General features: G+C 38.3%; 1 protein-coding gene across 1 annotated transcript in view; it reads right to left on the bottom strand.

Annotated features, from left to right (window-relative positions):
- Positions 1-15,481, bottom strand: part of LOC145433477 (uncharacterized) — a 288,213-nt gene that overhangs the window by 252,230 nt on the left and 20,502 nt on the right. Inside the window, exons 5-6 of the mRNA XM_080310597.1 lie at positions 4,614-4,665; positions 1,781-2,069 (exon numbers count right to left, since the gene is read on the bottom strand). Coding sequence (XP_080166723.1) covers positions 2,051-2,069; positions 4,614-4,665 — 71 coding nt within the window. The 3' untranslated portion in view covers positions 1,781-2,050. The remainder of the gene's footprint in view (positions 1-1,780; positions 2,070-4,613; positions 4,666-15,481) is intronic.

Genomic DNA, 15,481 nt, shown 5'->3' with positions numbered 1-15,481 from the left:
CACATAATTGACATTACAATGGATTTCATACACTACACTACATTTATTTTCATCAAATTTTTATATTTTACATTTTTTTTTGAAGCATTAAATTTCAACCATAATCCATCACACAAAACGTTAAGACACTACACAGTAGGGATGGTGTGAACGTGAGGTTCACGTTCGCGTTCTGTGTGTGAACCTCGGAAATTTAGAGGTTCACGTTCACAAACGAACCTTTGTAGGTTCTGCATTGTGAAACTCTTTTTCATATATTTTTCACTGCATTATTATAACATCTTTGGTTGAAACTTATTACATTTCAATTGCGCCGAGCCACTCTATGCATGGCGCTGGCAGCATAAAAAAATCAACACTAAACGAGCATGCACGTTGACAAGCTCAAAACTTTTAGTGGCTTTGTTACAAAAGTTTGCTCAAAATATCCGGCTTTCCGTTTGTGAATATTTAGTGACTCTCTGCTGTGAGCCTGACCCGCAATCACACAACATCAAGAGCGAAATACGCTACCTGTAGGCATATGTAGTCAGCGAATAATGCTTATTCAACCAATCAATGAAATTGATATCGTTGTCTGATGTAAAAAATCTAGCTGGCATACGGGGACTATCTTATTTCATGTTTATTGTATCATAAAAACCAAATCCATGCGATTAGGGTGTTGGCTACTGCTATATAACATGTTAAAGGGGTAATATCGGTAGCAGTACAGGAACCCGTTTTACACTATGCTCAATGTCAACGTAGAACTTCTCAGACGCCGAATACATTGTCCGGTCTGACCATTAAGGCGTAAGCTTAGGTTCCCTCACAAGTCTTCGTAGAAATTGTTGGCAAAGCGACTGAAGATATTGATTTTATGGGATTATTATATCATTTGATTGCCCCAGTTGGTAGATTTGTCGACGTTTCAAACGTCAATATATACAACAGCATTGTTGCCCGAGCCGTCGCTAGGTATCGTGTACAGTTGTACATTAATACAGGCTATCACCTCACTATCACTATCACTATCACTATCACCCCTATTACACAGTATACACTGCACACGTAAGATTATAACAATTTTATTCTTCATTTTTCCACATTTATGCTTTTTATGTAACTTCTATTATAATTAGGGCTGGGCAAATTCGAGTACCTGAGTGATTCGATTCTGAATCACGTAATATGCTTCGAGTCGAGTCGAGTATTCGAGTATCACTCATTATGACGTCATAACAGAATGTAATATGTCAAGGTTCAAATAAGTACCTCTTATGCCAACACAAAGAACACGATGCCCGTTAGCCATCACATTAACGATACTTAGTATTTTTCGACCATGCTGATTTCATTGAAATTTGTGACAATGTTGTGGGATAATCATGCCTTCGCAAATGTGATATTTCTAGTAACGTTCGTGGCGTTGTACAAGTACTTTATACCCTGTTTTGTATGCTGCGGTACGGCCAATCAAGGTTTCATGTCTGCCAAAGTGAAAATAGTATTGAAGCTATAATTTTTGTTGATGAATTAACTTTCAGTGGCGAAGAGCGTATAATTTCAGTACTCGAAAAATTCGTCTTTTACTACTGGACTCGAATCATGAAAATAAATACTCGATTCAGATTCGAGTACTCGAATCATTGTGCCCAGCCCTGATTATAATCAATTATTTTCAAGGTGTAAGACGATTCTAACTTGCACTCAATCATTATAATAGCAAAAAATCTACAGGATGACGGCTTGAACTTTACTGTAGTAAAAACATCTGCACATTCAAATCAACATGAACATTCATTTTCGGAAATATTTAGGATTGACGAGACATTTACGGTATTACCATTGTTTTCGTCGAGTTGTGAAAGTTTTTTGCAACTGTTTGGGTTACCTAATTGTGAAATGCATTATGCACAATATAAATACCATCGCGAAATTGCATCAATTAAACATGAAATAGCCAGTTTAAATTCCTAAATGAAATGCGGTAATTCTACTCTCCATGTTTCAATTTTGTTGACCAGGAATCGATGGCTCTTGTAAACGATCAACGATGTTGCTTCTGTTACTTTCCGTACCGCTGACTGGAAAACAAGTACCTCTGAATAAATCAATATCCTAGTTAATCAATCATGTTTTCCAACTATTCGGACTATGAGCCGGAGATGGACTGTTCACGCGGGTACGTTATTACACTGCACAAAATAGAATTTGACTTTTTGTAGACTACCTGGGCACTTATTGGATATATTTAAGTGACTAAATCTACAGGTGGATTGTGTATTTATATTTTCGCAATACGATTCCCAGGTATCTTGGGCACACAATTCAATATATAGCAACATATTTATTCAGTACTCCCATTTCATGCAGGCAGCACATCGTATCCAAGGAAGCGGTATTGGCTGGGTCGGTGTACTTTTTACTGGAGTACATTTTTGACAGTTTAGGGAAATTGCGGTGCAGTTAATAATGTCAAGTATCAATGACACTTAAACAGTAGCTCTACAGCTTTTTTTGATGGAAATTATATTTTTATTGCCACAAGGATCATCTCTATGAGTGGAGAATTCATCAAAACTAGGGACTTACGTTTCCTCTTCAAGGTAGGCTAAAATAGGTGACGATAAGCGCACTACTATCATACTTAGATCATTAGACAATTCTAGTTGTCCAATTAGACTAGTTTGAGAGAAATGCCGGTAATCTAATTTGAATCTATTTTGTGAAATGATTCTCTTCTCTAATTCTAATCTATTTGACAAATTTTTATATGTTCTCATTTTACTGCAAACCCTGTAAATGCTACTGAGAGAACTGCATAGTGCGAAACGAGCCAAACTTGTTTCACAGACATTTTCTATTATCACGCTCATAATAATGAACCATGATTTGATAGTAATGGAACCGGATTCAATGACCCAGTTTTTGCGGATTCAGTAATTATATTCCAATCTAATTTGGAAAAATGTATAATTATACCTGCAGTTTTAATGTATTTTAACAGCTTGTTTCATGAAAAGTATATTTTTAATGCCACTAGGATCATCTGTATGAGTGGAAAAGTCATCAAAAATAGGTACTTGCGTTTTATCTTCAAGGTTGCCTAAAATAGGTGACGATAAGCGTACTCCTATCAGACATGGACAATTAAATAATTCTTGTTGTCTAATTAGACTAAATACCGCTAAATGCCTGTAATCTAATTCGAATACAATTTGTGAAATGATTCTTTGCCCTGATTCTGTGAAATTTTTAGATGTTCTCATTTTAATTCAAACCCTATCTCTGGTTTTCCTGTAAATGCTACTGAGAGAATAGTATAATGCCAAACGAGCCAAGCTTGTTGCACATACATTTTCAATTATCATGCTAATAAGAGTGTACCATGATTTGATAGTAACGGAACTGGATTCAATGACCTAGTTTTTTTGCGGATTCAGTAATTCTAATCCTAATCTAATTTGGATTATGTATAGCTACCACCACAGTTTTAATCTATTTTGAAAAAAGTAACGCGATATTTATAATTCTACTGTAATTTGGAAATAACTGTGTAGCGGCAATTTTTATTCTACTATATGTTGGAAAGAATTGTAACTGTAATTCTAGTTCTAATGGAATTTGCATAAGCAGGATATCTTTTAGACGACCGAGTCTAACTGGGAATGAATCTGAAATATTGTCGATTTGTGGTAAAACTCTCGAGCATTTTTTGTTAAAGAGCGACGGGTACGGAAAATTTGTAAGCTGTCACTTAAGATTACCTAATAAAAGGATTCGGCAACCAGTCCCAGTAAGATTATTTAAAAATTCACGTACTCTGGTGCCATTCAACCCATCATTTGATCTATTGCTACTTTCCACCCGAGTCAAAAATTGACTGGATCTCTCCAACTTCTGTTCGAGTTGAATCAATGACTGATTGGATAGTTTCTAGAAAAATTATGCGACAACATGTTACGACCATTAACTCTATTAATCCAGACGGAGTAATTTTCGACCGACGCCGTATAAACATATAAATTATTCGAGTATCTCATCAAATCTCAGTTTTGTAATATAACAAATAATTCTCACAATAATTTGAGATCTGCTTGGTCCGAACCCAGGAAGTAATCATGCATTGAAGTGACGCATTACTTCCGAAGATCAACTTTACTATTGCACATTAGCGGAGGTGGTCAGTAACCAACTACTTCTACTTTTTCAAAGTACAAAAGTACGTATGCTCACTTTCGCTACTGACCGAAGTAGTTATTACTTTAGACTACTTTTACTTCTACTTGACAACTTTCATTTTTTTCAGCAAAACTGGGAGTGATGTGAAAAGTATGTTGCGACTCGATGTGAAATGATGCATGACAGCGCTATTATATTCTTGCAGAATAAACAAAGTCTTTTTTCCACAAAGCTACGTGCGATGCACCGCGTGTCAACGTTTTGTCACTATCCGACAACACATCAGTTAATATTGTATATTAATTTATATAATACACAGTTTGCTTCACAATATTTGTAGGCTGTTGTTTTAAACCGGATGTGCATGAGAATGGATCGACGATGTAATGGAAAGATAAATCTCAACTCTCATTTTAGAACGGTCAGACTTCGTAACATCTACTCACCTCAGATAAAAATCCCAGTCGAGTCGCTTCCAGGCAACCGTTTCTAGGCGCGCTAAAATAAGAAATAAGTTATATAGCTTAAAATTCTTGTTAGCAAAAGATGTATGCATTTCTATGAATTGTGTTCTGTTGCTGAGCCTATTGCGTAATATCTGAAACCGTCATCAGGCTCAAAGAGAGGCGAAATAAACAAAAATATAAATGAATTGTGTCCTACGATACACAGTGGTTTAGTTATGGTAAGTAGGCGTACGGAACTTTCGCTTATTTACTATTTTAAATCCGAATCCTATTTCTCATGATTCAAATCCAAGTACAAATCCATATTTTATTTTGTCTCGCGTCAATATCCACGTCCAATCCGGTAATGGCTGAAACTTGATCAAAAAGTCGCATGGAAATGAAAGTTACGTGAAATTCTATGTGAAAGTACGGATGAAAATTCATCTTCGAATGAATCATATACCATTATCTAAAGCAGTGGTTCTTAACCTTTTTTCTTCCAGCGCCCCCTTACCAAAATTATCGTGCTCCAGCGCCCCCCAACTTCATATTGTAAGGAATGTAATAAAGACAATGAGTAAGAGGGAGGGCCGTAATAGCACTTCGTCAATCCCCCTAAAAACGATTGCCTTGCGCACCCATAGCGTGATAAACTGAACTTCTGAGGGCTTCGCCCCCACGAGCCCCATATCGTGATTTTGATGGTCAGAAAAGTTTGTGTGGCCTGGTCGCCCTAGGTACCAAAATTTTCTATAATGCATGAATGGAAATGTGGTAATTACATATATAACTCGCTATAAACTTTTTATCCTCTCAGCCCACACGTAATTAGATTATCAGTAGCACTGAGTGAGCTGTTGTATAGGAAAATAAAGGGCACGTAATTGATAATTAAACATATTCGGGCGTGCCCGCAGGTACAATTATTCGTTACCAGGGCCGTAACAGCACTTCGTCAGCCCCCCTCCAAACAAAAAACGTTGGTCCAGGGCCCCCATCGGGTGATAAACCAAACTTCCGGGAGACTTCACTCCCAGATCTCCATTAGCCTGTCCGCTATTGGCTGATAGCCTATTAGGTATCTACATTGGGTGTCCATTTACTGAGGCAGCTATGCTCGCCTAGTCGCGCGAAGCGCGAAAAATTTCACTAATTAATGATTAAATTGGTCAATATCATCGGGAATTGCATGTAAATTGAGATCAATTTTTATCCTCTCTCTGCTCATGTAAACACATTTACCGGTAGAGCTGAGTGAGGTGCAATGTTCCCTCTAAGCTGCGCTCGTGCGCAGTGCTGACACGGTCTCTGCGTACAGGAAATCTACGTTGCGCACAACAAATCCGAAGTTATTAACTTTTTTTAGTCGTTACGCACTGTTATCCAAGGGTCAGCACAGTGAGTTGTTGAGTGTGCGCAGACTCATCAAAACTTGAAGCGAACATTGTGAGGTTTCTTGAAAACTGTAGGGCCCGTTACTAATAATTAAACATGTTCGGGCGGGCGAGCCCGTTGGTATGACTTCGTTGCATGATGTTATTTCGTGACACCCTGTCTGCAATATCAAAAAATATAGAATCGCTCAACGGGAATATCGCCCAACAGGAATATCCCTGTCGCCCAATCGTACTAAACTAAAAGACGCACCAATTTCAGATTGGTATTTCCTCACTGACATATAATTTTTCTCTGCCAGATGGAATTCGTCTTCTGAGGTTCAGATTGCCAAGACAGGAACATTCGGTGTCAGTCATTTAGGCGCCCATGGACAATCAAACCTATATGCATTTTGAAGGCTATATGTAGCGAAGTTTTCGGTGTTAATTTGCCCTGAATACTCATTAAGGATTAGTCCTATCACCACATCATCTACTGCAAAGCCATTTTTCCCCAGCGCCCCCCATACCGCCCCCCTGAGCCCAGCGCCCCCATATCGCCCCCTGAGCGCTTCCGCCCCCCTTCAAAGTCGCCAGCGCCCCCTGGGGGGCGCTGTGGGCAAGGTTAAGAACCACTGATCTAAAGCATTGGTTTCCATCGTGAGCGATTTGGCAGTCTAGGGGGGGGGGGGACAGGGAGCGAAAATAGCGAAGCGGGCGATGGCGCGTTGAAACGGCTATATTGAAGTCAAGTCGCAGAAATGACTTTTTTTAGTCAACCCAAGAAAATTTAGCTGCAAAAGTGTAAAACTTCGATATCGAGCCGAAAAGGTGATTTTTTTTTTATTCAACCCGCCGGTGATCACAGTTTGTATGCCCATTTTTCGGTTCACAAGATTTGGGGGGCGATGATCGGTGTGGTGCTAGAAAATGGGGAGTTGAGTCGAACAAGGTTGGGAACCACTGATTTAAAGCCAGGCAAAAGAGAGGACACGTGACCTCAATACCATAGAGATGCACAGAGTGGACTCGCAAAATCGTGAAATTATTTGTTATAGTTTCCGTTCAAAATCGGTCGCTTTCAAAGAGAACATTGCTGCGGCCAAAATGTTTTTCACACTCTCCACTTTCATTTCAGACAACATTATATTTAGAGCGCAGTGTTGTTTTAATGTGTTATAGTTATGTCATTAAGCCCATTTACATGGCCGTTTGGGTCAGCTTCGAAGCTGACTCGTCAATCCGACTCTCTCGTTTTTGAAAAAGAGAAAAAGGCAGACGGCTTCAATCCGTCTTGAGCTCAATCCGTTCCGCAGAGTCGCTTGGAGACGGCTTGAACATTACCGGTACTTGAAAACAAATCCAGACTACAGCAACATACCAACATTTCATGTTCATATTTCACGAAACCGGCACGTATTTCAACTGGGTGAATATGAAAGCTCTATCAGTACATGATACTGCTTTTCTAATATGCACGTGGTCTTGTTTGTTCAGCGTCACAACTTATGAAGCGAGTACAGCCACAATATAACTTGCACAACTCACTATCAGAAAGAATATATACACGGTGTATTTGGTCATTCTAGAATTGTGTTGAAGTATTTCTGGATATCTCAACTGCCGTAGCATATTCCCGAGCTGAATGCCAAAGTGCTGTGTATCACTCGAGCTGCGATAAACATGACCATTGACCATGTAAACTCGATCACTTTGGCAAGCCGTCTCATGACGTCACTCCAAGACGACTTGGCTTCAAGACGACTTGACCATGTAAATGGGCTTAGTGGATAGTGAAATGAGAAATCACACACAATATGATGTCCCGACAATCCAAATAGCATCACCATATCCAAGAATGCTAATGTGAAAGTTGCAGATTGTAAAACACAAAAACGAGCTCGCGAGCATCGGTCATTCTTGATCATCGAGTTTGTACTTGAAAGTCTTGAAGGTTTTAACAAAGTTCGTTGCGCTACCAATATAATGTACTATCAGATACATATAATAAGAGTCCGGGTAGCAAACAATAGTCAATAATCGTCCACTCTGGCTTGGCTCATAATCATCCCTGGCTTTACTCAGCTTCACTGAAATACTCTTCTGGGTTCAATGTCCAACAGCTGCAATTCAATCCATAGGCAACACACCATAATGTCAAAGGAGAAGTTGAAGCGACTGTACTTGAAAAAAGTACCGGTACAATATTTGATGGATTTATCATTGAAATGGTGGCTGTAATTCACCAAGTATGCTTCTTAGTTCTTTTGATAACGGGTGAATAACTATAGATTCAGCTAGCCCTTTTCCAAATTGTTTAATTGTCATAACAAGATGCCGTGACTGATGACTCTACGGTCTATTCTTTTGCAACAGCTTTCACTTTAGCTTTTTAGCGTAGACGTCTCTTCTGCAACCTCTTCCATTGAAAACAGATGACACTGCCTCTCTCGTATTGAAGTTTCATCAGCTTCATTGTCATTCAAACGCATGATTTTTATATGTTGTAGGACCTCACAGCAGCAACTGCACATTACATGATTTTCCACAACACTCAAGGGGAACTAATTTACTGCATGGGAAGCATGTTGGTGAAATTATATTCTGCAGACAACTTTTCCAAGACCAGGCATCCATACCTCTTCTTTGTAAACGGAACCATCCTTCCGATAACTTCCTGTTTCTAATTGATGCATCTTTAGAGTTCAAATGACCGTCATTCGTACACAAGGAGGAATATAACAACAGCCATATCATGCGACTGTTGAAAATTAACAGCAATAGAAGCTGCCAGGATGCCTATGTCCATCATGAAGACAAGACGCCAAGAAATATCATCATTTTCGTCGCTAACAGCTATTTTGTATCCATATGGAAGATTCATTGATATCCATTGATATGGATACTTTCACCATCCTCGTGTGCGTCAAGAGTCGAAATTAGGTCCGTGGTTAGTCCAGTCCCATAGTAAAGCATATTGCAACAAAACAGTTTTTGGTCGACTTATCTTTATCGCTTCTAGTGTTCAGAATGAAGTGGAAATGCCCCATTCAATGCGTATTACATATATCTAATCCAATTAGATATGGGAATGAGTGAAAGTAACTCTAATCCATTTGTAAAACATTCCCTGCAACATGTAGCTAATTATTTACGTATTGTCAATCGATTCAAATCACTAAATTTATATTCGATTAATATTCGCACCGGTTCCACGCATATTCGTTTTCGTATCAAAGGTAAATCGAACAAACATTCCACCGTCTGTCAAATCTTATATCTCAAATTCGCAGATTAACAATCCGCTTGTTCTTGAACATAACCAGGCCATGGGTCAAAAATCTTCTATAGGCAAACATTTACTAAAAAATCATACGTGTGCTGCTAACTATCACGAGGACATGTTCTCTATATTGGCTAAGGGTCGCAATTTATTTCATTTGTCTGTTCTTGAGTCCACGATCATCACTATGAGCAAACCTAGTCTATGCCAACAGAAAGAATTTGTGTATCATTTGAAAATCGCGCATTAACTTGTTTTGCTTCGCTATCTCCATGCCAACGCTGCAGTTCTCTCGTTTTCCCAACTTTGTATATTGTCTGTGTGACGTCATAATTAGCGATATATTTTGTTGCTGAACATAGTTATTCGAATTCTCGCATTATTGCTGACGATATTCCCCTGGCGAGCGTCAGCCGAAAAGCTTCGGGAATAAAATGAATATTTTATTCAAATGTGTCATGAAGTTCTGTACTCCTAAGCGTCTCTTTGTGTAAATCGAACAAAGTAATCCCGAATGCTATTTAAAGATTTATAGTACTTGATTAGGTTGTACAAAACGATTTCGGAAATAATGCAATGCAGGGTGGAGGCCAAAAATAGATCAAATAAAAGATCTGGCGATTTTGCACGTTGCTGGATTTTCTGCGGACCAGAAAGGTAGATTAGTAATATCCTGCCAGAACCGATTGAGTATAGACTGCTGCTTCTTGATCCTGGTCGCCACCAGGATCAAAGTCTGGATTAAGGTACACAAGCATGTGAATTTGGCGAGGTTTGTAATAGTTATGGCATTGTAGATTGAAATTGCTTATCTGAGGTTCATTATAAAGAGAGTGAATATTGCATGTTGGCGATATCTTGTTACCGGTATTCAATTGTGCTTCTTCTTATTGACTAGGGTTACCATATTTTGGAAATCTAAAAAGAGGACACTTTTTCAGAAATTTCAGACTTGTAAAAGACTTGTATCGTTTGACTAAAAAAAAAGTCATCTTTCCGCTCAGAGCTAAAATCGCCGTTTTTCACTCCGAAATACCCGCCGGAGCGTCACTTCTGTGCTAATTTGCGATATCACTCGCAAGTTGCTCTAAATCTCACCTAAATTTTCAAAAAAGAGGACAAAATCTCAAAAAAGAAGACAAAAGGGCGTCCTTCGAGGACACTTTCAAAAAAGTCAAAAAAGAGGACAAATCCTCTTAAAAGAGGACGTATGGTAAGCCTATTATTGACTGATGATCATGTTATTACAAAATGTTTAATGATAATTGCATACAAACTATGTAATAAACAAGTTTAGCCGTTCTCTTGCATTGGAAACAATCAACCAAGCCGTGAAATGCCACATCACCAAACATGGCTAAAAATAGAATAGCAATTGAAGGTTGCTTCAAAACAAGAGAAATTGTCAAAACTGAATATGACAGAATGCCTTCAGAACATTCAATTGGAAGAGAGACTGAAGATATGGTATCTGACCTGGTGACGGTGCTATTTATTTCAAGTAAAGTTTGTAGGCATTAATTATATCCATAATATGGCGCATATCAGTAAATTAATGCCTATAGCTGTCATACCAGCACAGGTTCAGCCACTTGAACATCATTTTGAAAGTGATTCCACCGTATTCTCTGTAGTTACTGCAGAAAATCAATCATGTGAATTATTTTGCGAGAAAGTAATGAGAACTTGTTCGATACATTGACCACATCGAGAAGTGTTCCTCATGATGATGATCGGTTCGTGTCAGAGGCAACTCTTCTCGTTATTTTCATCACTACTTTTTGTTAACATATCAATTGTACAAGTGTAGATGTATATTATATCGAATTCTTACCCGGTGATGTATTAAAGGGCATGCATTCACGATATCAAACGTTCTTGTCATACATTCAGCGATTTTATAATGAGTTTTTTTGCTAGTCGTCAAATGATCGGTTTCAGTATTTTCCACAATCACTACCAAATATGCATGTGCATTGTGCATGTGTAAACATACGTATAGCCTCAAATCCTTCTGAAACATTCACATTTTTTTCAGAAACAAGCTACAGGGAATCGCAGTCAACATGCGTGACAAAAACGAGTGATCTGGCACCTGGTATGTAGCTTATACTCATTCGAATTTCAAGTCGAGTTGATATTATAACATATACAATCTTGCAGTTTCGAAGAGTTTGGCAAACTTCTGCTCCACTGCCCCAACCATTGTTATGTAAAAAATTCCCACTTTGTACTGAGTTTTCTAGTGAAGTGAATCTGCGAACGATAAAGTTGGAAATGGTGTTTGACTGCTCGAAAGATTGCTGATTACCAGTGCAAAGCACATAGTTACCATACTGTAACAATTGATATAAGATTAGTATTGCTTTCACAACGACATTCATTGCAGTCAGGAATTTATTAACTAAAGACTTTTCGTGTGCCCCTTATCGGGTCGCACATCTTTACGGTTGGCTGAACGAGTGAACCAACATGTGCCTAAATCGATTAGGTCAGTAAATAAACCTATCGATCGATCTGCACTTGTTCGTCGGTGTGAGGAAGTGGTTGACTCTACTTCCTATAACCAGGTCTCAGCGTTCAACTCTGCAATTGATCAACATTTAATGAACTACTATAATAAAATTGACCAATCCGGATTTATGTCGGCAGAAAGAGTTACTATATTATCTCAAAATTTCCGATTAATATATAACGCTATTTTTCTGTGTGTTGTCTTCCGTGTATTATTGTATAATTTGATTTTCTCTCGTCTCTTGTTATGACTACCTGTACAGCTGACTTTGCCTAGCGTCTATTTTTTTTATTATTGTATCATTACGTCATACTTTGCCAATTTGGTTTTCGCTTGAATCTCTGTCTGTATGCTTATTATTGTGCCGTTAACTCTCGATAAGGGGCACACGAAAAGTCTTCGAGTTAATAAATTCTTTACTGCAATGAATGTAGTTGTGAAAGCAATACTCAAGTTTAGTACCGCCAACCATATTTTCAAGTATTAGATATAAGACGGTATACAATGGAGCCTGACCGATTATATCGATTTGCAAATAGTCTAGACTCGATATCACTCTTCGAAATAATTATTGGTATCGGCCATTGGAAATGAATAACTAGTTTTCGTTACGTCACAGCATGGTGATAGGAAGTTCATAAACTATACTCTTTGACCACTGGACTGAGAATAATGATATATTTCACATACATTACACTTTACAGGTGTCCTGATACAGCCTTTCTAGTTTATTTCCTGTCCAAGTATAGCATTGGCTGTAAGGCTGTTCAAATAGATGCTCTGAAGTTTTTTAAATGCGCATTTTAAGGTAATCCACACATTTTCAATATAAGCTATAGTAGTTATCGGTGAAGGAGTTAGATATTGGTTTATCGGTATCGGCCAAAAACTTCAATATCGTTCGGGCTCTAGTATACAATACAATGAAAACTACCAATTCTGCACTTTGTGATCAGCTGGTTGCAAAATACAAGTTTTTAATGACTAGAGACTGACCGATTATTGGTTCACCGCTCAAATCGAATGGATACCACACTTGGAAACAGATATTGATATCAGCCATTAGAGGAAAAAATATCAGCCAACAAGGCAAGGAGAATTTTCAAATGATTTCTTTGTGATGGGCTTCCTAATACAAGTTTTAGTTTCATGACAGGTTACTACCTCATCGCAGAGTTAATATGGACTTGTTTTAATCCAGAAAAACAATCGAAACTTCGTAAAAGAAGCTGCGATGAGCTTTGAATTAAACTGATGGTGTCCAAGAATGAGGAGCTCTAAGAAAGAAAAGACATGAGAGACGAAGAAAGATATTTTAAAAAGCAAGAATTCGAAATGCGTATGGAAGAACATACGATAAAAATGGAAAAATATAGATTAGAACTTGGAAAATGAGGAATTAGTGACATCTGTAATGCAATCTTTCTTTGTTCAATTATTTCATTATTGTGCCTTCCAGTCAAGTTATGTAAATAGCCGAATACGCATTTTCTGAAAGGCAACATTTCTTTATCATATCTCATTGTGCCTGCCTGTCAAGTGTTCCTCGCCTAATAGGCAATGTTCCCTGTAATTTTCGACGAGTTTGCGCACACTCACCAACTCACTGCGCAGATCCTTGGACAACAGTGCGTAAACGTCTGAAAAAAAAGTCATCACTTCGGATTTTTTCGTGCTCAACTTAGATTTTCTGTGCGCAGAGACCGTGTCAGCGCTGCGCATTTGCGCACATGAGTAGCTTAGAGGGAACATTGCTTATAGGCAGGCCGTGTTATTTTTGGCATTTCAGGAGCCAGATGCCAAAACTGCCAAAAATAAAAATTTGAAAATGCCAAAAATAACTAATTTTTGGCATATGCCAAAAATAACACGGCCTGCCAATAGTGTATTTCTTTCATGGTGTTGTGTTAACAGGACCGCATTACAAGCGGGAAGAGCGTGTGTGAAGGGCAGGTTTCTTACTCTATGGGTCCAGCCCACCTATTAGGAGAGAAATCATGGTGCCCTAAATGGTGTGGGCACAGCGAGATTGAACGGCTGACTGCATTTGGTTTACGTCATACTTACCATTTGTCCAAAGGCAATTTTACGGCCATTTTCGACCGGCTTGCCAAGCGCTAAATTTTATAAAACGGGTGTCAATGGAAAGCTGCCGCTGTACTGATTACTAAAATATAAATTGTATTCTGCTCATGGATCTGGAACCCCCAAATTCAACCACGATTTTTGCATTGTGATAGAGTTGACCATTGTGACACAACAAAAAGCCCGGTTATTTCTGAGTTGCAGTCTCGTTTTGCCAGACAGTCTTGTTGCGTTAATGTTCTTAACAAAGCTAACCTTCCCAGGCTTCTTCCATGTGAGTTGGTAATATTAAAGCCATCTGACGTGACAAAAGTCCTCCTAAAATGGAGAGATGTGATGGTCGCGCTACAAAATAGAATGTGTTGAGAGACAACACAGGGAACTCCTGGAAAAGTATCGGGAAGAAAATTCTTTCCGCGATGAGATCGATGGCACTAGCGCATAGTGATCTCTTTTCATGATGCTTGGAAGCCGGTTCCGCCCTCCGAAGATTTTGAAGCTCTGAAAACCTTTTGTGGAGGACTGGCAACATTCTTTCCCTCAACGGCTACTGTTGAAGCCGATATTTCCCAGATTCGTTGGGCGAAAAATTAATTCAGGAGAAACTTTGCTGACCTGAGTTTGGAAGCACTGTTACAGTGCAAACAATTTAAGTCTATTCAAAAGCTCTAACAATCAGGTGTTGAGCGTGTTTGTTAGGCTTCTCATTTTTTTGCTTATTGGCACAGATTCCGAATGGATACTGCACATTTTGTGGTTTCGTTTGACATTATTAACCTTTGTAATCGCTAGATTTTTTCTTATTATTATTGTTTGTTAGTACTGATTATCAGTGGATGCTGCACATTGTTTGGTCTCTATTGATAAACTGACCCAAATAAAGCGTTTTTATGACTAATTCGAGTCTGAAAATATCTATTTAGAGGTCGATGCCAAAACTGCCAAAAATAAAAATTGAAAAATGCCAAAAATAAGCTATTTTTGGCAGTTTTGGCATATGCCAAAAATAACACGGCCTGCTTATAGGTATTATCGACGGTTCACATTTTCTGAAATGAAACATTTGTTTATAATATTTCATTGTCCCTGCCTGCCAAGTGTTCCTCGCCTTATAGGTATTGTCGACGGTGCAAATATTTCGTTACATTTTTTCACTTCATATTTGTGAATTTGAATACAATAATGGGACATCTGCTCGTTGTTTACCATCTACAGTGCAATTGTAGTTGAATCTTTCATTCCACGAAGTCATGCTCATTTCGTTATCTTTATTATTTTTACACCATCAAGGTTTACTGTGTTCGTTCAAAATTTTAAAATTATTAGAAATATGTGTTGATCTTATTTTCAAGATAGGCTATTGCGTCAGTGGTCCAACTTCAAATGTTATATTCGTAGCTTCCTCGGGAGTAACTGCAATATCAGAAACCCGCTCCCTGGTTTTTGTAGCAAAATTGTACAAACATACACTGTAAAAAAACTGGTAGATTTACTGGGAAATCTTTGTAAATTTTGCAACGAATTACCGGTAGCTGCCAATAACTGTTCGTAGCTTGTAATTTCACATTTTGATATGTAATATTACCTCAATTTAGCTCTAAAGTCA

Source organism: Botryllus schlosseri, chromosome 1 (genome assembly GCF_051294905.1).
Source record: "Botryllus schlosseri isolate E-star chromosome 1, Bs_hap1, whole genome shotgun sequence".
Taxonomy (NCBI): domain Eukaryota; kingdom Metazoa; phylum Chordata; class Ascidiacea; order Stolidobranchia; family Styelidae; genus Botryllus; species Botryllus schlosseri.
Note: the sequence above shows the minus strand (reverse complement) of the source record. Positions and strands in the feature narration are given on the sequence as shown.